The 21,243-nt window shown below is 35.9% G+C and overlaps 1 protein-coding gene across 1 annotated transcript in view; it reads left to right on the forward strand.

Moving 5' to 3' along the window:
• Positions 1 to 21,243, forward strand: part of GBE1 (1,4-alpha-glucan branching enzyme 1) — a gene marked incomplete at both ends in the record, with an annotated part of 173,296 nt that overhangs the window by 102,721 nt on the left and 49,332 nt on the right. The window contains 5 exons of the mRNA XM_081996299.1: positions 3,683 to 3,798; positions 4,043 to 4,170; positions 7,516 to 7,614; positions 9,727 to 9,837; positions 12,732 to 12,903. Coding sequence (XP_081852425.1) covers positions 3,683 to 3,798; positions 4,043 to 4,170; positions 7,516 to 7,614; positions 9,727 to 9,837; positions 12,732 to 12,903 — 626 coding nt within the window. The remainder of the gene's footprint in view (positions 1 to 3,682; positions 3,799 to 4,042; positions 4,171 to 7,515; positions 7,615 to 9,726; positions 9,838 to 12,731; positions 12,904 to 21,243) is intronic.

A 21,243-nucleotide genomic window follows, 5' to 3' on the forward strand; every position in this document is an offset into this window, starting at 1 on the left:
GAATGGCGTTCGATATGAGTGCAGATATCGAGAGCAGTCTAGCAGTGTGAGTCAGGATTGTCCCTTGGTTAAAAACCGGGCACGCACCTGCTGCACTGCTTTGACTTCTCTGTCCCTTATGGCTAGAGATGGTTGGGGTCTTGGCAATGATATTGTCTAGAGGACAGCAAGGAGTCACTTCTCCATGTAAATGAAGGAAGTTGAAATACAGAGAGTTTATTGTTTTTGTTGTTTTCCAAATAGGATAAGACTGTGTACCCTTTTGTACCACTCTGATCAAACAAGGTGCATCTAAATAACAGGCAAACTGGTATATGCTGGTTAACAGTGGGGAGGGAAAAGAACATCTTTATCAAATCTGGTGGTTTAGTTTATAAAATAACTTGAGCAGATTCACTGAAAGTTAGCACTATTACTGAGTGCCAGTTTCTTTGTTTAGCAATCCATTGGTGGAATTTAAGCCAGCTAGCTGTTGAAATGTTTGGGGATAATTCTAGAAGTAATATTTTAGCAATTCAGTGCTACTGTGTGTTAAGTTAATTAAACACAAAGAATTGAAAACAGGTAAATCATCATAAAAGTCTATATTCTTACAAGGTCAGCAGTTCCACTCGTTTTCTGTAATACATTATAATAAATGTAGTTCCTGAATGTCAACATTAATATGGTTCAAGAATTGCAGCTTGAAACTGTTTTAGGTACAGCCAATGCTATTTTTCTGTCCGTAGTGACAAAATTAACTAGTTTAAATGCATTACTTTCTTGCATCTAAATATTTCATGTTCATCACAGATTGGAATTTAGAATTCTTACGGTGAATCATGATTTTTCTTTTTTATTAGTCCAGAAAGAAAAAAAAGTAAATAATGAGTTTGACTTGTAAGTATATTAATAGATTTTCTGCTGACCTAGGAAAGCTGTTAAATTTCTCATCACCTTGTGAAACCAGGTCATCTAATATGCTCATTTCACCAAGAAGTTGGTTTTTAATGTGTAAGCTATTGGACCCAAGGGAGGAGGGGAAAAAAAGCAAGATCTCTCTGCAAAGACCTTCTTTGTTTTGAATGATGTCTGAGTGAATTCTGAGTTACTTAAATTTCTTACAGTGTAAATCACTCTGTTCCTTAGTGATAATACAGCATATATTTTCCTCCCTTAGATCATGCATGCAATGAAATAACTTTCTCAATTTTATGGTATGCAAAAATGTGAGAGACTGTTAGGATATGATTTAAGATATGGTTTTTGCCTAGAAGAAATTACATTCTTAATGAATGCTATCCTGTTTCTGTATCTGTCTGTAAAATTATGAGAATGTACTTTTCTAGAAATGTTCCTGAGTTATTGCTTCTGCAGTGGATGTATTTCAATTATGCTATGATTTTGGCCTCTACTGGCATTCTGTAGTTATCTGTTACTTCTGTCAACTTCTATTTCTAATGCTGCTGCTCCCATAAACAAATTGACTTGGATGAAATGATGAACCTCTGTACGGTTTGTGTGTTTTGCATGTTTCAGAAAAACCTGTTGTTTTGGCTTGTGTTTTGGAGCTGTGTAGTTACCTCTCTAAAAGTAAATATGGTTGCTAATATTTGACATCATTCCTAGAAATCATCCTAAAATGGAATTTTTCCAAGTTTAGAGTAGAATCAGATTTAATATGTTTATTTATATATTTACAATCTTCTCTCCCATGTGCAATCAGATGGTTGGAAAACATCTGCTGCTCCTACTCAGGTTTATGATCTCATCAATTTGCTAACTAATCTTTTGGTTCAACAAATTCATCTTTTGCTTTGACTTTGCTCACAGTGTTTAGCGTGCAGAAAATGGCTTTCTGCAAATTTGATGCTGGGTCAGAAAAAGATACAGCGAGGAATTGAACGAAGTTGTATTTTTGTGACCAGCTTACCAGTTCATAGGACTTTTGATACCTTTCTATTCCTTTCCATATCAGAGCATTCTCTCTATAGTTCATTCATTGCAAATCATCTCACCTGAGAAATAACAAACATATAAAAGGTTCTGTAGACAAGATCCTGAGGATCTTCCTCATATAGTGTTACCTTGTGAATTGGATGATTTGGAGTGGGGGGAGCGGAACACAGGCATGGAAATAGGCAATACATAGATTCTCATTTCCTAAATTTGGAGCTTTTAATTTGGTAATATTTCTGTCTTTATAGGCACAGGTATATATCTGTGTGCAGTACATGGAAAGAAAGGAGAACTATTGTTATCTTATTGAAGTAAATAGGAATTAGCTTTTCTGTGAGGTCAGGATTTTACCAGCTTTATAGTATTTCCACAGCCTCTTCATCTTTTCATGTAATACCACAAACTCCATATTTAAAGTACACTTCATACGAGGAAGTTTTTTGAAGGAAGGAAGGCGGGGACATTTGTTTTGTCGTAAATGGAGTTTATTCCTTGTGTCATAATTGCCTTATGAGTCTGCTGCCTCCAACATCTGTTAAATAAAGTGAAATCTAGAAAGGGTCTCCTTCATTGCCTTATGCCAACTATGTACATAGGTAAATTGTAACAGTGATACTGACTGATGTGCTTTGTGCTAGGTGTACCCCTTCAGTCTCGCCCACCAGAGGGTGGTGCATGCTGCTGTGTAGCTTCCACTCTTCTCTGAACAGGAACTCAGTTTTAAGTGGGGCTGTAGTTTTGCTATGTTGGGAAATTGCTTAGCGAGAAATCATAACATTGGCAAGTGTTAAAGATGTGGGCAAAAAAGTTTCAATTCCTCATGTAGTTGGCTGATTGAGATGGATGAGCTCTTTGGAGCCACAGCTTGCAGGGCATGCACCTGAGGCAGCCAGTGCCAAGGGTGGCAGAGAGGTTAGTGGCATGGAGAGTGAACAGCAGAAACAGGATATGGGGGTCTTGGAAGCTACCCGTGTCCTGGGAGAGGAGGTGATGAATAGTAGGAAGACTGTTCTTGAAACCATTTTGTTCTTCAATGTAAAATTTGTTCACAAATGCTTCCACATGCTTACTTGCATTGGAACCTCTTTTATATTTTTGATTTCATGTCCGTGCTTTCTTTGTGTGCGTGTGTTATACCCCATTCCTGTTGTTCTGAATTTCAAAAAACATCTCAACTTCTGTAAGTTGCTTTACTCTTTAAATACGTATATTTGCAACACAGTAGGTGATCTGGTAATCTACTGGTGACATGTGATTTGTAAATAATTGAGGGGGGATGGGGGGACGACAGCTTTTCAACTTTTTTTTCTGCCTAAAAATTGCTTTTAATTCATAAAATCTTGGGGACAAAAATCAGACCTATTATTTTTTTTCCATTTCTATAAGATCTTTTCCAACAGAGTATAAACATCTTTAGAGAGGCAAAGGAAAACTACAGTGTCAAATATGAGTGTTAAAATGTAATACATGTGTTCAAACACTAACCTGTTTAGATATCTGTATAGATAGTTGGCAGTTTTTCCTAAACCCCTATCTGCAATCTTAAAATTATGTGCAATAAAAGACAAAGATTTAAGTAAGACAAATTCTTTAGGAAAAGGCTAATGAAAAATGGGGAAGCAGTCATTGCATTGGTAAAATGTCCAGCATGGGTACTGTATATACAAGTGGGGAACATGGTATAAGGCCCTCTAGTTGATCCCAAGGTTTCTAAAGCTTACAAAATATATTCGTGTTATTTCAGCTGGGAAGTTTTGAGGTTCCTTCTGTCTAATTTGAGAATGTGGATCGAAGACTATCGCTTTGATGGCTTCCGATTTGATGGTGTTACATCTATGTTGTATCACCATCATGGAATTGGTAAGTAATTTCCTGAACTCCAATCTGAGCCAATCCTCTTGCGACTCTGTTGCTGTTGAAATAGTGCTGTAAAAGTTCACTGAATGCTCCAAAAATTGCAGATTTGCTGTTATCTTGTTGTGCTGCTATAGGAATTGATCTGAAATGATGAATAAATCTGTTGCATGTAAAATTACATATTGCAAAATCTGTTTTTAAAAAAAAAAAAGTAACCATGGCCTTTAAAACTTCCTTGCCTTCTTAGGCACAGGATTCAGTGGAGACTACAATGAGTATTTTGGCCTACATGTGGATGAAGATGCTTTGTGTTATCTAATGCTGGCCAACCACATGATTAATTTCTTGCATCCAGAATGCATAACCATAGCAGAGGTAAGAACAGGATTTGCCATCCTCAGTGACATTAATATTGATTAGCTTGTGAATTTCCTGTTAATTATCAAGTCACACTTTGGATACTCAAGGAGTGACAGGAGCTGAGAAATACTAATTAGTGGACAGACTTTGCCTTGTGGGGAAAAACAACTGGAACATGCACTTTGGGAATTATCTCTGCATTAATAGGTCATTAATGTGGGGATTTATGGTTTTTTTCCTTTCATCTCCTTGAACTTGTAATGAGATTTGGTTTTATTAGTTTATTGCCTTTGCATGATTGCCATTTGTCACTAGCGATTCATGGTACTGAAGATTAACAGCCTAGTGTGGTTTTGCATATTTTGAAGTATATTGGCATAATTGACAATATCAAAATAAATGTGATAAATTTATAAATGTTGAATATTTATGCTAATTTAAATTTAGTATTAAGTTTCTCCCTGTTTTTGAGGGAGTAAATAGACTGTATTACTTGAGCTGATTGAGATCAATTAAACATTTTTGACTGAAAAACAGTATTGTTGGCAGGTGAAATTTTTTTTTAATAGTACAAAACACTAGAGCGTTCAAGTTGTATGAGTAGGTACATTTTCTCTTTATCTAGAAAAGAAAATAAACCAAACCTTGAGGATTTTTCTGTTTAAATAATTCTTTTTGTTTAAAAGAAAAAGTTGCATCTATCTGGTATCATTAGGGACTACATAGGTTTCTAATAAAACTTTTTACATTGCTTGCAAGTTCTCCATTTGTCTTCAGAAAACAAAATACTGCTTAACGTCATTTGTTACTTATGGTAAAATTTTATATTCTAGACAGCCACTACTAAAAGCTTAAGGACAAGCTATCAAAAACAGCATCTGGTGAGCAATTACTAGTAAACTTGAGATGGTCTCATTGAGCTGTAGGCTTATTTGAAGTGAAATTTTTTTGTTTTCTACATAGTCTTGGATTATAGAAGCATTTCTACCACTGAAATTCTGAGTTTAGTCTGCTTGTATTACCTGTCCTAAGAGTTCTTTTTTAATAAGATGTGTTGTGAGTTTCTGTTGCGTGAGTTGAAAATTGTTTCTGTTTCGATACATCATTTTTCTGCCTGGGGGAGTTGCTACGTGAAATACAGAATTGATCAATGTGCTGCATGGTTAAAGGAGAATTTCAGAAGGAGAAACTATTGATATAACTGAAAATTACAAAAGGCAATGAAGAATATCTGCTTGCCTATAATGATGATGGAATGAGTGCCACATGGAAATGTTTTTGTCTAGACATAATTAATTATAATATATTCCTTAATTATTTAACTGCTATTTTTTACAGATTTTTAAATATTCTGTACATTCACTGTCTTTTAGTAATTTGTAAGTCTTTAGGTATTACTGACTATGTTTATTTTTCATTTTAGCCTTGTAAATAAAGCTGAGATTAAAGTTTTGTATAATGAGTAGAAAAAAATGTTAAGAAAAGTTACAACATGCCTGAAGTATTATAAAAACAAACAGGTGAAAAAAACCCTACTGCTTTGATTTTTTTTTTTTATATGCAGCTCATTTCAAACTAAGGTCTGAACAAATGCTTAGGCATTGGCTGTTTATGTGTAGTGGAAAATATGCTGAACAAACTAACACTGAATTTTCTCCAGTGTTCAGGTAAAATCTATAGATAAATATAGATATAAATAGTATTAAATTTGGAATTTTGCTTCCAAGAAATCTGACTTTCAAAATTGTGACTAAAGTAGATGGGAGCTACTTAAATCTCGAACTCAGACTCTGTCCAGGTAGGCATCACGTCATCACGGAGAAAGGCTTTTGTTTCAAATCATCTTGTCCTGCATAACTTGGAGAGCATTAGTCTGTTTTTATCCTTCCTGACTGATTTAGGAGGCCTATATAGAATTCCTATTCTATAGGAATAGGCCTATTCCTAGAAGTTTGGAAAGTATCTCCGCTTCAGTATTTGGTACTTACAGCATGTGCAATGTGGGAGAAGCTTTTTGTGTGATCTAGTGACTGCTGAGTAACGGGAGCTAATCCCCTCCTTTGATCTCCTGGCTTTGCTGTTCATACCGCCCAGGATGCTGCTGGCCACCTCCGCTGCCGACGCAGGCTGCTGGCTCATGCTCAGCTTGCCGCTGGCCCGGAGCCCCACGGCCTTCCCAGCAGAGCTGCTCCCCAGCCTGGCAGTCCCCAGCCCGGATGGATGCAGGGGTTAGTCCGTCACAGGGGCAGGATTTGACAACTGCCCTGGCCGAACTTCCTGAGCTTGCGGTTGGTGGTGGATTCCTCCAGCCTGTCAGGGTCCCTCTGGACGGCAGCCCTGCCTTCTATCCCCCAGGATGCCATCCATGAGCTTCATGGTGATGTGGCTGGTCTCCTCACTCAATGTCAGTATGGGTGCTGTGTGTGTATGTACGCATGTATAACTTCAAGCGCAAATATCTCTTTCACTAGTCTAATGCAGCAATTGGATTGAAAACTGGATTGAATCCAGAAATCCAGAATGAACTTCCTAATTAAGCCCTGGTTCTAGCTAGAATTTAATTCCATAAATTCTCCTGTGTAGATGCGAGAGGTGTATGTTAATCCATAGCCATTGTGGTGGAATGGCTTCTCACTGACATAGGTTAATAAAATTGAGTACTGGTAGGTATTTTGCAATTATTGGAGATTTGCATTTTCTATGCAGATAAGTTAACTTTACAAAAAGAATGCTATGTGACAGAATTGCCTAATAAAACGGTGAAATAAATATTTTAAGAACTTTGAATTACATATTTAAGAATGATCAACCTTCCATCAATATGAAACTGGAAGATTATGCAGCAAGAGCATGTCACTTTCCAGGGCTAGCTGGATCAATAGTTTTGGGTTTGTGCATTTAGGAAAAGAGATGTTATTTTTCTTCCTTACTGTACTTTATATGAATCCTTTTATTTTTCTGCCATTTTTTATGCAAAATATCAATAAACACAATGAAGGTTTAATTTGTCTTCTGTTGAGTGCTTTCTGCTTTCTATTGATTACTTGGAACTCAAGAGAGCTAATTATTTCAAATTCTGCATCTAGTGAGGTCTCTTCCCCCTCAAATACATAGCCTGTATAAAATACTTTGTAGTAGTAATAGAGAAAAGTCATAATGCTTTTCCCTTTAACTTCTGCATTCAAACAGCAAATCTGGGTGTAGTAATCACTCACTGTTTTTTTTTTTTATCTTATACAGATCAGTCTGTGAAGCTGTTTATAGTTTACAAGGTGTTTGTATAGAAGTATTACTGTATGGTAGAAAATCTGAACTAATAGTTGCAATGATATGCAAATTATGTGGTTTTTTTTATTTAAGGATGTTTCAGGAATGCCAGCTCTTTGTCGTCCTGTTGCAGAGGGAGGAGGGGGCTTTGATTATCGACTAGCCATGGCTATTCCAGATAAGTGGATACAGGTGAGAACTTTTTAAAAATACGTTCTGCGCTCTGAAGTGGGATGTTTCTCTATCTGTGCGTACACAAAAACACTTCTGAAACCTATTGACAAATTTTACTCTCTTCTGTTAATGTCCTATGAAAATAAATTCTGACAGGCTTGAGCACAGGTATTAGTGGCTGAAATGAGAGCTGTCACGTATCATGTAGATGAATAAGTTTGGGGCTATTCTTTGCATTCTAGCTGATATTTGTTTTCTTCATACAAGACAGAGACTCATTTTGTTTGAAATAACCTGTGCCTTGCAACAGCTGTAGAATGTGTAGTCTATGTTGAAGGTGAACAGGTAGATGATAAGTTAACCGTATGCATATAAATATATTTAAAAAAACAAAACAAAAACATGCAATGAACCCTCCTGAAATTGGACATAGTAATTGATATTGAACATAGAGCTGAAAGTTAACATAAATGAATTATACAAACACCAGCAATTGGTACAGTGGGGTTACAAAAAGAACAGCTAAAATCTGTAAATGCTTTTCAAGATCATTTATTATACTAATAAACACTGACTATGATACGGATTTAAATTACCTTTTCTTTAATACAGAGAATCACAAAAAAAGGAATAAAACACTAAATGATCTAAGAAGGCTTCTACTGATGTTTTAGAGAATGCTTTTCAGTTAGATAGAAGGTTGCAGCCAAATCCCTCAGGCTATCATCATGATCTGAAAAGAATAAATGTTTTGTATGAGCATTAATGCTTCAATAAATGTAGCGAATAGCTTAAAATAAAAAGCAAATTAACTTCTTCAACATCTTTCACTTTTGTAACTGGGAGGCGGAGGGCAGATCGAAAAACAGTTTTCCAACCTTCTTTTCATTCAGAAGACAAACTTGCCAGCTTTTCGAACAGGAACTTGAGACTGCTTGCTGTCATTTCTCTCCAGCTTTTAAGTACGTACCTGTTAATAGCAAGTTTTCTAGGCAGCTTCCTAAAAGCAGTTGTAGACCCCAAGGATCTCCAGGGTTCCATGAAGTAATTCTGAAGAATCTGTAAAGGTGGGTGAGATAAGCTGATTGTCATAACAGTGGCTGTACTAGCTCGCATTAAAGGTTGGTCTAGTACATAATATGATGCTGCATAGGGACCTGAATATTTTCAGGGCCAGAATTTAGAGAGTAGTTAAAAAAAACCAAACCAACCTGTTTAGGAGTACATGGCCAGTTACGATCAGAATGTAAAATTTTACAGCATCATATTAGGCATCTTGATGATATTGCCTTTTAATCACCTTTTCATGTCTATATATTTATGTATATACATGTAAGTTGTAGTGATCAGTGGAGGTCTATGAAGTTCTATAGAGAAAAGAAAGGACTGACACTGAAATTGGACTAAGTTTAAAAAAGGGAAGAAATAGTTTCATATGAGGCAGAAAACTCCTATTGATGTGATTTAATTTAAATTCCTAAAAACCAGGAGCTAGCATGACAAAAAATGTAAAGCTTGTTTTGTCTTCCAAAGCTTTGGCATTCAGCCTATGGTTTGGAACTGAGTGGGAATTCACATATTGGGGAACATGCAAGTCCCAGTTCTGAGCGCCTTCTCACGTTATTGTGTACTTCATGGCGATAGCGTAGTGCTATCTTGCAGTGATCCATTCTCTACCAGATAGCCCGGTGCTTCAGCTATAGTTGGAAGCTGCCATATGCCAGCGTTACTTGAAATAGAGGACTTCTTTCAATACCACATGTAGGTGAGTGTGTGTGCACACAAATTTTTGCCCAGTTTTTGGTGCAGTGCTGTCTTGTAGCTCCTAGCAATCCCATTGCCCACTGTATCGGAGGATTCACGTGATAGATGGCAAGTCCAGTTGTCCATGCTTATATGTGGAAGTACAGGAGAAACAAAATGTTCTAGTTATATTTATGTAGCAGAATTCAAAAGAAGGAAGTCTCTTCCGATTATTGGAGAAAGCTGGTTGCTCCAAAATTGGGAATAGTAGAGGTTAAAGTAATAAAGCTCACAATTCTTTGGAGGTTTCTGTGCCAGGATAATGAAGGTAGTCATGTGCTTTTAGTTAAAACAGAATTTTTCAATGATCTTTCTTTATTTCTGCAGATAATTAAGGAGCTGAAAGATGAAGAGTGGAATATGGGCAATATCGTGCATACATTAACAAATAGACGGTATGAAGAAAAGTACATTGCATATGCAGAGAGCCATGATCAGGTATTGTATCTATTTATATGTAAGCAAGTAAAAGGTGAGGTTTAGAGGTTTAGTGGGTTTTGTTTTTTTAAAGTTGAGGCAAGAGTTGAGAAGGATAGGCAACAATTTCAGGGGTAGGTAGATCTGAACTACTACTTTTTTGTTTTGTTTTGTTTGGGTTTTCTTGTGTTTTTCGGGGGGAGTTGATCCTCCTTCTTAATAAAGGAATCTTGCTTGAAGTGGGTGGGTGTTATTTTTCAGTTTTGTTTTGTTTGGTTTTTTAAGAGGTGAGGCCTAGCTTCCTTTTTTGGCTGCCTGTCATAGGACATAGGAAAGCATATAAACCATGCTTTTGAAAATCTGGTTTCCATAAAGTAAGCTGGAGCACTATTTATAAGCATAAACTGTATCACAGTGTAGCAGATTTGTTCATCGGATCAGTGTTTGCAACTGTCATATTCCCTTCAAGAAAATGTTTCCTCTCTGAAAGCATTGCAAACACCAATCCTCTTTACAGATCTAAATGAAATATTCTTTAACAGTTTGATTCAAAACACAGCAACTTTAATGGTTCTGCATACAGAAAAACTAAAAAGTAATGATGAGTTTGGATAACACTCATCTTCCATAATCTTTTGTAATAGTTGTTTCTGAACAATCAGAAAACCCATTGTTGGAGAATTTTAAAATTTAAAAAATATAATCCATTTTCTAACGAAAGGTTTAAGTAACCTACCTTTAACTCTTTACGTGGTAGAAATTGACATTCTATTTGCTATATCTTCCATAATAAAAGTGTACGGAAGTGTACCAAAAAAACCCTGTATTTTATTTTAAAAATATAATTACGAGTTTATCAGATTCCTTTTGTGTACCTATTTACATTCTCATCTCAGAGTGTTACACGGTGCTCAATTAAGACATGAGAGAAGAGTCCCAATCCCGATTAAGAACTTCAGGCATTACTTGGAAATGCATATTATTTTGTGATTATTTGCTTTTATAAAAGTTGATTCTTCATTGTAAAGCATGACATATAATGTTACTGTTGCTGGTTTTTTATTTCATGATGGATTTTATCAGTTGAGTTGTTTTCTGTATCACTGTGTATTTTTGTTTATGAATCTCATACTTGGGAAGAAGACCTGTAAAAATGTAACATTCTGAACATTCTCATTGTAGCTGGCCATATGCTCCTAAACAGCTTGCTTTTTTTTTTTTTTTTTAAAAGAACTATAAATTCTGACCCTGAAAACATTCAGCCCTCAGCACAGGAAAGACATGGACCTGTTGGAATGGGTCCAGAGGAGGGCCACAAAAACGACCAGAGGGATGGAATACCTCTCCTGTGAGGACAGGCTGAGAGAGTTGGGGTTGTTCAGCCTGGAGAAGAGAAGGCTCCAGGAAAACTTTCTTGCAGCCTTTCAGTACTTCAAGGGGGACTTATAAAAAAAGATGGGGACAGACTTTTTTAGCAGGGCCTGTTGTGACAGGACAAGGGGTAGTGTTTTTAAACTAAAAGAGGGTAGATTTAGACTAGGTATAAGAAAGAAATGTTTCCCAATGAGGGTGGTGAAACCCTGGCACAGGTTGCCCAGAGAGGTGGTAGATGCCCCATCCCTGGAAACATTCCAGGTCGGGTTGGACGGGGCTCTGAGCAGCCTGATCTAGTTGCAGATGTCCCTGATCCTTGCAAGGGCTTGGACTAGATGGCCTTTAAAGGTCTTTTCCAACCCAAACTAATCTATGATTCTATGATCTATTTATTTTAAATTTAAAAAAAAGAAGAGCTAACTATGACAATTGCAGATGGACATGTTTATCACATTCTGAGTTCAGAGAAGAGTTGTTCTTTGCGGTTGTTCGTTGCAGTCTTCAGTCTTGCCATTGTTGCCATTTTTTTTAAAAAAACATTTTTTTACTCAAGGGAATCATCTATGTATGTGGGTATATTGTTAATTGGAAAACTAAAGGATGATGGTGCTTTTCAGCTAGACCTGTTTACAACTTATCTGTCTCTCTGGAATGCAGTGAGGTTTTTGTGCTAGAGTATAAAATGAGAATTGGGCTAATTGAAGAAAAATTAGCTATTTGCATACAAATGCTCCAAAATGTTTTCAACTGCCTGCATGCTGATACATTAGAATAATCCTTGTTACATGGCATTTGTGTGGTCTTTCTCAAGTAACAGTAAACACTAGCAAGTTAGGAATTCAGTCACTGTTTTTAGACAGAATTACTAGTTTGTTTTTCTCTCTTGTGTGAAATCACAGAAAACTAATCACGTTCTTGACTGCATATAAATGAATGTTTCATACTCACTCTGCATCTCTAAATCGGGAGTGTTGTTAATAGCCCTTTATTTGTACAGCCCAGGAACTTCACTTGAGATGTCTGCTTTCTTATTTTCTGTGTCTTCTATAAAAATTCCAGAATGGTAGGTGACTTGTGGCTTATTGAGTTGAGGTTAACATTTCACATTTGATACCTGTAGGTGAAGAGGTTCTCGGAAGTAATTGTGCAGTTCGATCCCATCAGGTGAAATGTAGGACCACAACAGGGGTTAGACAGCTATTAGTTTATTGATCATATGCTTACACTCCCATTTGTGTGGGGAACCCCAGTAACCATGTGGAGGGTTGAAGGGAGAAAACAGACAGTGAGGTCTGACATCTAGTCAAGGCTTAGCTCAGGGATGTCCCTGCCTCAGTTTACATAGTTGCTCTTTTTGGCAGCAGATTATATATATATCCCATCCATGTGATTACACAGCATGCAGTACAAAGCTTCTTTGACTCCTGGCTAATATTCCGAGTCCTTCCCTCACAATATAAAGCACCTGCTTAGAAAAAAAGTTAGAAACACTTCTAGTACACCCAAGGGTTTTCTTCACTTTTTTTTTTGAACTGTTATAGGCCCTTGTTGGCGATAAGACATTGGCATTTCGACTGATGGATGCAGAGATGTATACAAACATGAGTGTGCTCTCGCCTCTAACTTCTGTTATTGATCGTGGAATACAGCTTCATAAAATGATTCGTCTCATTACTCATGCACTTGGAGGAGAGAGCTATCTGAACTTCATGGGTAAGTAATCTTAGGAGCAAGTTTTTCATTTTCTCATCTACAGAATGCTTGGCAGGGAAAGAAAACGATCTGACATCATTTTACATCCACAGTATCACAATGATGAAGTTTGGAGCATAAATGCTTTTATAAAGATTTAGTGCAAAAGGTAATATGCATTGTTTTTCTGTCCATAAGATGCATTATAAGAGAAGAAAAGAAAATCAATGTGGTTCCTAATTGTAACAGAAATAACTTCTAAATATGTGGTAAGCTCTAGTTCAGGTTACTCTGATTTACAACTCAGACTAGTATTTTAATTGTTGTTCTGCAAGTTTGTCAGACAGTGAGCCATACCTTACACAGCTGGGATGTCTTTTGTCTCTATTCTTCTATTCTCCTAAACTTTTTAGGGTAACAGTGAATTTACTAAAGATAGCTCTGTGCTTATTTCAGTTATTAATTGTCAGGAAGTAATCTGGAATCAGTTGATTTATATTTCCTTGCTGTTTAATGAAGAACAGGGGCTTAATGAGGTAAGCAAGGACAAATCAGAGATAGAAAGCACATCGTGCTATCGAAGCAGGGAAATAGTAATAGTTAGCAATACTTTCTTTTTGTTCATAAGCTGTAAAGTACAACAGTACTTACAACTGTGCATTGCTTCCTAAGCACTATTGCTACAAGAACATTAAATAGTTAATCTCACTTAATCAGCAATTTACAGTTCCATGTGGTAATCTTAAAACCTGAATGTTGTTTTTAGTTTTATACAAAATGCTGAAGCTATTTATGCTTGATGTGCTTTACCGTATTCATGTTCGCATTTCTCAATTTCTTCGCAAAATAATCCTTACTGTATAGTAAAAAAACACAATTTTTCAACGTGGTGAGAAAAGTTCTTTATAGCACTTGTAATAAGTGTCATAGACTGAAAAACAGTTGAAAGCATGCTGAAAATGACCATCTCAGTTTTATGACAATGAAACATTTGAAAATTATAGAAGTTTGCCGTCAATTTTTATTTTTCAATATTTTGTATTGTCAAGTTAAAGGGTATTGTTAGATGTATATTGCCCTGCCTCCATGATAGTATTTAAAATATATATTTCCAAGTAAAAAACTGGAGAACATTAGTAAGGCAGTGGTGGCATTTGGTGTAAGCATGACTATACTAATACATGTTTTCTGCCTTGATATTAGAAGAACACTCAAAAAATTAGATATCATATTTGTGGGTTTCCTTAAACAGAATGAATGTAACTTCAATACAGTACAGAACAAATCAATTCAGTATATGGTGTACTAGTAAGACTATTATTTCCAATAAAATGCAGATTTTTTTTTCCCAACAGTGAAGAAGCGTTAATGAAATAAATACTTATGAAGTGTGCAGTCAGGCACCAAAATGTGCAAGGTATGATGCGTATGCTTCCATTCAAACTAGCGATACTACAATAGTCAAGGAAGCAGGTGTTTAAAAAATACGCCAGCTAAACTGCAGATGTCTCTGTCCCAGATTGACTTGGTAAGGTTAGAAAAACGATCAGTAATTCAATGTGGCATGTTAAATCCAGTGTGTCAATGCAGGTTGATTGAGCAATTAATTTTGTGTATCCTTGAGTACTGCAGATATTTCAGTAGCTACGTTACATTTTGCTATATGTAAAAGGTGAGAAGATTGTCATAAATGTTGGAGGGGAAAACGTACAAATTCAGGATGCTTGCAATCCAGTGTACTTAAAATGCATGTTGCAGCATGCTATCTAGTTAAGCAAATACAGTGACAAATGAGTTCTCTAAATTTCACTTTTGAGTGAATGCCAAGGGTGAGGAAGAGAAGCCTTCTGTGGGGTGAGGAGGAGAGTGGAAATCTCCTTTCACAACACCTGGAGAAGGCACTGCAGGTGTCTCTGTGCTTCCCTAGGTCCTTCCATAAATGTCTTGTACCTTCTTTTTCTGAAGACAGACACCAAAGCAACATGCTACTTTTTCAATGCTTTGCTCACCTTACAGAAAAACAAACAGCTTACAAAAAATGTTGTATCAGGAGTGGAAATCGGTGTTCTCAAATATATCCTGGAATTTCTCTTTGAAGATCTGGAGTAATATTTAATTACATCTGTGTGAGTATCTTTTGTATTCCATATGAGTAAGCAGATTCTTGTTGAGAGAAGTTGTACTCCACAGAACACCAAACACTGATTACAGCTTTCTCCCATCTTTCTCCCTTCTCATGCTGGACAGTTCTCTGTCCTTCTTACAGATATCTATAAGAAAGCACTGCAAAAATTCTGGAGGCTGTTATTCTTATTTTTCATGTCTCTGGATGTTTAATTTTCACTGAAGGCTTTTATTTTCCTTCTCAATTGCTTATATCCCATAATAGGCAACCAATGATGTATGCAAACTTAAATGTGAATAGGAAAGTTTTGTCATTTCAGTAAATTGGTACCCTTGTAACACAAACCATTGGGACCATTCTTTCCTCCCGTCTGGATTTCAGTTTTCTGTGCAGTTTTGCAAGTAATCTCTGGGGCTTCATGTGCCCATCTGGCATGGAAGACTTAACCTAGAAGGGGGAAAACTCCATATGCTTGGCTGAAAATGAGCATGACAATGATAAACGTTCTGCTGTAATGAATGAACACTCTGGAAGGCCAGTTGGTTTCATAATAATACTAAAAAAGTAGCAACTGTTGTGAAACTTGTGCTGTGTCTAAATCCTCTGCTTTCAAAGCAGGTAGGGAGCAACAATCCTAATGTAGTTGTAGTTTGTTCAACCCAACTCCTGATTCAGACAGACATAGTAATACTGAGACTGGCCAGTGCTGGTCAGAAGATGTCCAACGACTTCAGGAAATGACAAAAAAGTTATTCTGCACAATGCTTTCGTAGAGTCACAGGTAGTGCTTCTTTCAGGGTCTCCTTCTCTACAGCTAAGCGTCCATGAAGATATTAACATAGTACACGTTTGATTGTCTGAACATGAATGACACCTAAAGAGAAAGCTCCAAGCATTTACAGTGTGTGCCTATATTAAATACTGGAAGTAATTTTTTTATTGGAAATAATAGGACACCCCTCCCATTCGTACTCAGGTAATTTTGTTTGTAATTGTAGTGATATTGAAATATAGTACGTGTCTAATATTAACTTAAAACCATAAACAATGTGCAAAAACATTTGGAGACATAGATCTTTGCCCTTGCTATAATATGAGGATTTGAAAATAAATCCAAAATAAAAATGCTGTATCTGACTAAAATTCTTCATTGTCATTTAACCCCCTACAAAATTAAAAAAGCTTAAGATTTTAGTCTATTTCCTCAATTGTTAAACAAGGACTAATAGAAGTTGTTATAAGACTTCTAGAATACTGCAGGAATTGTCTGATCTTACCTTGAAAATAAAGCAACCACTGTTGTTACAAATTGGACAATGTTTAACTTCAATGTAAAGACTCTCACGTATTTCCTGAAAATAATAGGTGAACTTACCACTACAAAACTCCTCTGTCTGTACATCCCTTCATTTTCCTTTGGCTTCATTTTCCATTGTGTCCCTGAAGAAAAGGTGTAGACAATTGTAGTTCTTCCTTTCTCTTAAATATTTTTTGTTTTCTCGTGCTCATTGCCTGTGCACTAAGGGGAACCCTGCAGGACATGGGAAAAAGCTGTGCCAATTCTTCAGTAAACTTGTTTCTGTGTTCTCTCCTTATCTTGCAAGATACATCTGCTTGTCTACCTAAATTTAGGCAAGCGAGGTACCTGCGTTCTTGTCGAGAGTAGACATAAGATCCAGCCCGAGGGGCCTTAAATAGCATTTTAGGTCCTTGAAAACCTTCATAGCACAAATATTTAGTGTTTTCTGCTGCTGTAGGATCTTGCTTTTCAGCTTGCTAACAAATAATTTTTCTTGCTTCTTCATTCTAAATTGGCTTAAACTCAAATCTATTGATTTAAATGGAGGTTAGGTCCTACATGAACCCCTAGCACTATCTTTCATTACTTTTCTGTAGTAAAACTCTTAATTAGGACTCCAGAGACCATGTCTGTCTTCCTGCAAAACAACTTTTTTTTGTATATATAGAAGCTATAGAATGATTTTTAGTAACTAGAACTTTTTTTTGTTTGTAATCATGAGCACTGAGTGATGGCGTTACCGTTTGGGTTGGTGTTTACCTCTGTTTCACTAATATAATCAAATCTAACTGTAAAGCTTCCTTTTCCCACTTGTTAGTTCATTTACACAGTAGTTTATCTATTTTCTCGATGCTTAGGGATTTTTTGGATACACTAAACCAGTTTTTTCTCTAATGGTTTGGTATGATGAGACCTTCTTCTCTCTTTAACCTTAAAAATAAAATGCTATGCATCATCCATTCCTTTGAGTATTTTAGAGAGAAACTTAATTTTTTTTTTTTTTAAACTAAAGGATTTTGTAACAGGGATTTGAAAATACGTTGACAAACAAGAAAAGGAATGGTGCAAACCTGTATTAGTAGCACCAGTATCAGGGTGGGAAATGTGCGTGCAATTTACTTTAATAATATAAAGATTTGAAATAATGGTAGAACATAACTCCCAGTATAAATCGGAGTGTTACTTAAAACAGAATCTGAAATTATTTTATTGCTAGCTACTCTAGGTAAAAAGAAATTGTCTCAGGGACAAGGATATTTAGCATAAAACTGAGAGGGTTTTATTTTCTTAAGCGTTTTGCAAGCAAACCACTTTGAATTTTTACACTTTTTTTTCTGTACACTTTCTTATGCTTATTAGTGCTGTACATGGGTTACAGTGTGACTTTTTAGACCATGACCTAAAAAATGGCTTTGCAAGAGCAAATGCTCTTTAAACTAGCTCCCTTCAGTCACCTCCTTCTGATAAACGATCTTGAAGTGCTCATTTGGTAAAGACTGCGGATTAGGGTATGTAGTTTGAAATCATCCTTCTTAATATGCTTATCTAGTATAGCTGGCAAATGTGCTTTCTGTGCTGCCAGTTCTACCAGGTGCTTTAATTTCATGGCAGTCTGACAGAAACAATTATCTTCATTTTAAGGTAGAAAATAAAAAGAGTGTAATGTGGAATCTTCCCTACAGTTTGGCATAGACTTCTTGTTCTCTAGCGATAGACCACATACAACTTTGTTCCCTAGTACCCTGTATGCCCCCACTCAAAACTTGCAGTGGGCAGTGGCAGGCAGTGGCAGGCAGTGGCAGGGAGAAGAATCCAAATATATAGATTAGGCTTCATTAAATGCTTTGGGAGTCTCTTGTGGAAAGTCTAGAGGTCCAAACTGTTAATATTTGTTGTTCATTCGGAGTTGATTGAAACAACCTTCATTTCTACACTTGCTCAAAACACATTAGAGTGTCTGGGAGAAAAGCAATTAAAGAGAGACTGTCTCATAATGTAAAACTAAACCACACACACATAAAATAATTTTCCTTCTGTCCCACCTTCTCTTTACAAATTATGTCCAAATACTAGAAATTTCTTGTGGGAGTTGATTGTATTTCCTCCTTGAGAGGGTAGGGAAGAAAGTCTATGTAACTTAAATACATAAATAAAATGGTTACTAGCGGCAGTCTATACACGTCATGGTGTGTTGGTGTGCACACTGTGGCTTCTCACGTCAGGAACCTTTAAAAAGAAGCCTTCATAGTCAGCAGCATCCTCAGAATTGCTCAAGAATCAACAGTTGCTCCAGACATGCTCATGGATTGAAATCTGAGTAGGATTTTCCAGGGTAGGAGAGAATCATCTAAATTGAGGTAGCTGTCATGTGTGGTGCTCCTTTTTTCTTTCAGAGTAATGCTGATGTTTCCTTAGCTGGTTCTTAAGTCCACAGGGCATCACATATTCCAGTATTATTAATGTAGTGGATTTGTAATAAATCAAGCCATTCTGACATTTTGTTTCAGTTACAAGGTGTTTTTTTTTTTAAAGGATGTGTAGTTTTCTAGTTATTTTTCTCTGTTACTGGTATAAAGAGATTTGATTTTTAAGCCCACATTAAGTTTTTTTGTGAACTACAGATTTTATTTTTTTATTATGCTTAGTACCATCATTTAGCCATGGTGATATTGTTATTGAGACTTCTGCTAATGTCTCAAACTTTGTTCTTCAGGCTCCATCTGTTGCCTTGCATCTTGTATGATTTATACAGCTCACAGTTCAGACAGTAACATCTTTTCTGTCATCATGTGTGAGTGCATACAACCTGGTCTACTGATACAATACTTTGTGTGATGTGAGGACTTGCTAAAAAATGATAAATGAAGTTGTAAAATAAATACTGAAGTTGTATTAGAAATGAGAGTTCCATTTCTGTTTGTAGGACAGCCTTAATTTTTGCTTTATTGTTTTGAAGAACAATCACACTAATAGGCCTCTATAAATTATAACTTTACGCTATATAACTTTATACTTTCAGCACAGGTTTTTCAAGGAATTTATCTTTTCAAGCATTCAAAAGTATAATTTATTACAGAAATTATGACAAATTCATGTTATGAAAAGCTTTTTTAAGATCTTCTGGATTTCTAACTCTGCAGGGCATGGCTGTTATTTTCTCTGTTCATAATTGCTTTTTTCCTTCATAGCTACGAAGTTCAGAAACTCTGTTCAGTAAACTATAATTAAACTATATACAGATTATATTGATTAGTTTTACTTAGCTGTCCTCTATGAAAAAAACAACAAAAACAATAAAACAAACCTCAATAGTTAAAGATAAATCTAAAGACTACAATATTCTGACTAAATTATATTTTGTCTTAGATTTCTTCACCTTTAATTCAAATTTAAAATAGATAAGTTTACCTCACTTTCAGAATCCTTTGCTTTTTTAATTCAGAATATAAGCATTGTAGTGAAAGCTCTGTCTTAAAAATCTATCTCAAATTTGATGGGAGTTGTGCATTTAAATGTACATATTTGTACATAAGAAAAAGTTTTGATTAGTTTTCAGTTGTCCAAAATTAAGATTTTTGTGGAAGACAGAATATTCTTGCTTCTTAGTACAGAAGTGTAATTTTTTTAAATTTTATAATATATTGAAAAATTATTTTTATATATGTATGCATATATATACACAAACGTAAATGTTTCTTTGCTCAGTGATTCATTAGGTGCATAAGCAATTAAGTGTAGTCATCTTACACTTTCTATGCTGTGGTTAACTTGGATACAAACAAAAGGCTTTGAATGTTTTCTGTTTATATAGTTTTAAGTGCTTTAAAATGTTACATATTGTAATTATTATAAATATTTTTAAGTTTGATTCATCCTATGAACTCTTTGTTAACCATCAGGGCTCCAGAAGAGCCTTGATGTTGTAAGGTATGTAAAAATGCCTTTGATTTTGTTCATAATGCCTTTTCAGGGAAAAAAATTATATAGCTGGTTCCCTCTTCTGGGTACAGAACATTCTTGAGTGTATATATATATGTGTTTTTCTTATGGTCACATGAAGATTTGTTCCCTCACTGCATGTGTTCAGAATGATGGATTGGCTATAGCTGTTATAGCTACATATAGACTTCTGCTTCTAACACTCCGGGTCCTTAGCCGGAATACATGGTGCAAAACTGAAAGGAAGAAAAAATATTCCATATTTTCATGTAAAGATTAAATTGATCTGTAGATAAAGCTGGAATCCAACATCCAGGTCTCCATTTGGATTACAAAAAAATAGTAATAGTTTGCCTTTTTGAAAGAGCGTATGTTTGTCTGGGTTTTTTTCCCCTCTGTTATAACTTCTTCAATAAAGTTAGGTAACAACATGTAGTTTTCACATAGAACTCAGTTTCTGCTTTGTCACAAAGCAGAGGAGTAATCTTTTTTTCCTGGTTTGTTTATCAACATCGCTAATGACATGCTTAGTGCAGGAGGCCACTCCTTTCTTGGATGCCAGATGTCTACAGAAATGGTCTACCAGATAAAAACTAAATCTGCGCAAGGCCATCACTTGAAGAACTTTTTGTGTAAGAGCAGGGAAAAAGGATCAGCATGCCCTATTCAAACAGTGGTAAATACGGTGTTTATGTTAAGGTTTTGTCTTTTCTCTCCTACTGCTCATTCTACTTCATACAATTTTGATGCTGAGAATTTATCCATACTCGTTTAAAGTTACTTATTTCTGAAACCACCAATGCTGAAAAGAAGCTACAGCAGCCTCTACCACACCCATCTATTTTACTTCTACTTTTTTGCAGTGTGTCTATACTCAGTAATCTTGGCTGAGCAATTGCATGGCCGAGAGAAAAATGCATCTATTTTGTCCAAAATGGTCTACCAAAGAGCAAAAAAATTTCTTCCTTGTTATACTTTGTAGGCCAGCTTTTGCAAG

The sequence above is a fragment of the Phaethon aethereus genome (genome assembly GCF_964289735.1).
Source record: "Phaethon aethereus genome assembly, chromosome: 1".
Lineage (NCBI taxonomy): Eukaryota > Metazoa > Chordata > Aves > Phaethontiformes > Phaethontidae > Phaethon > Phaethon aethereus.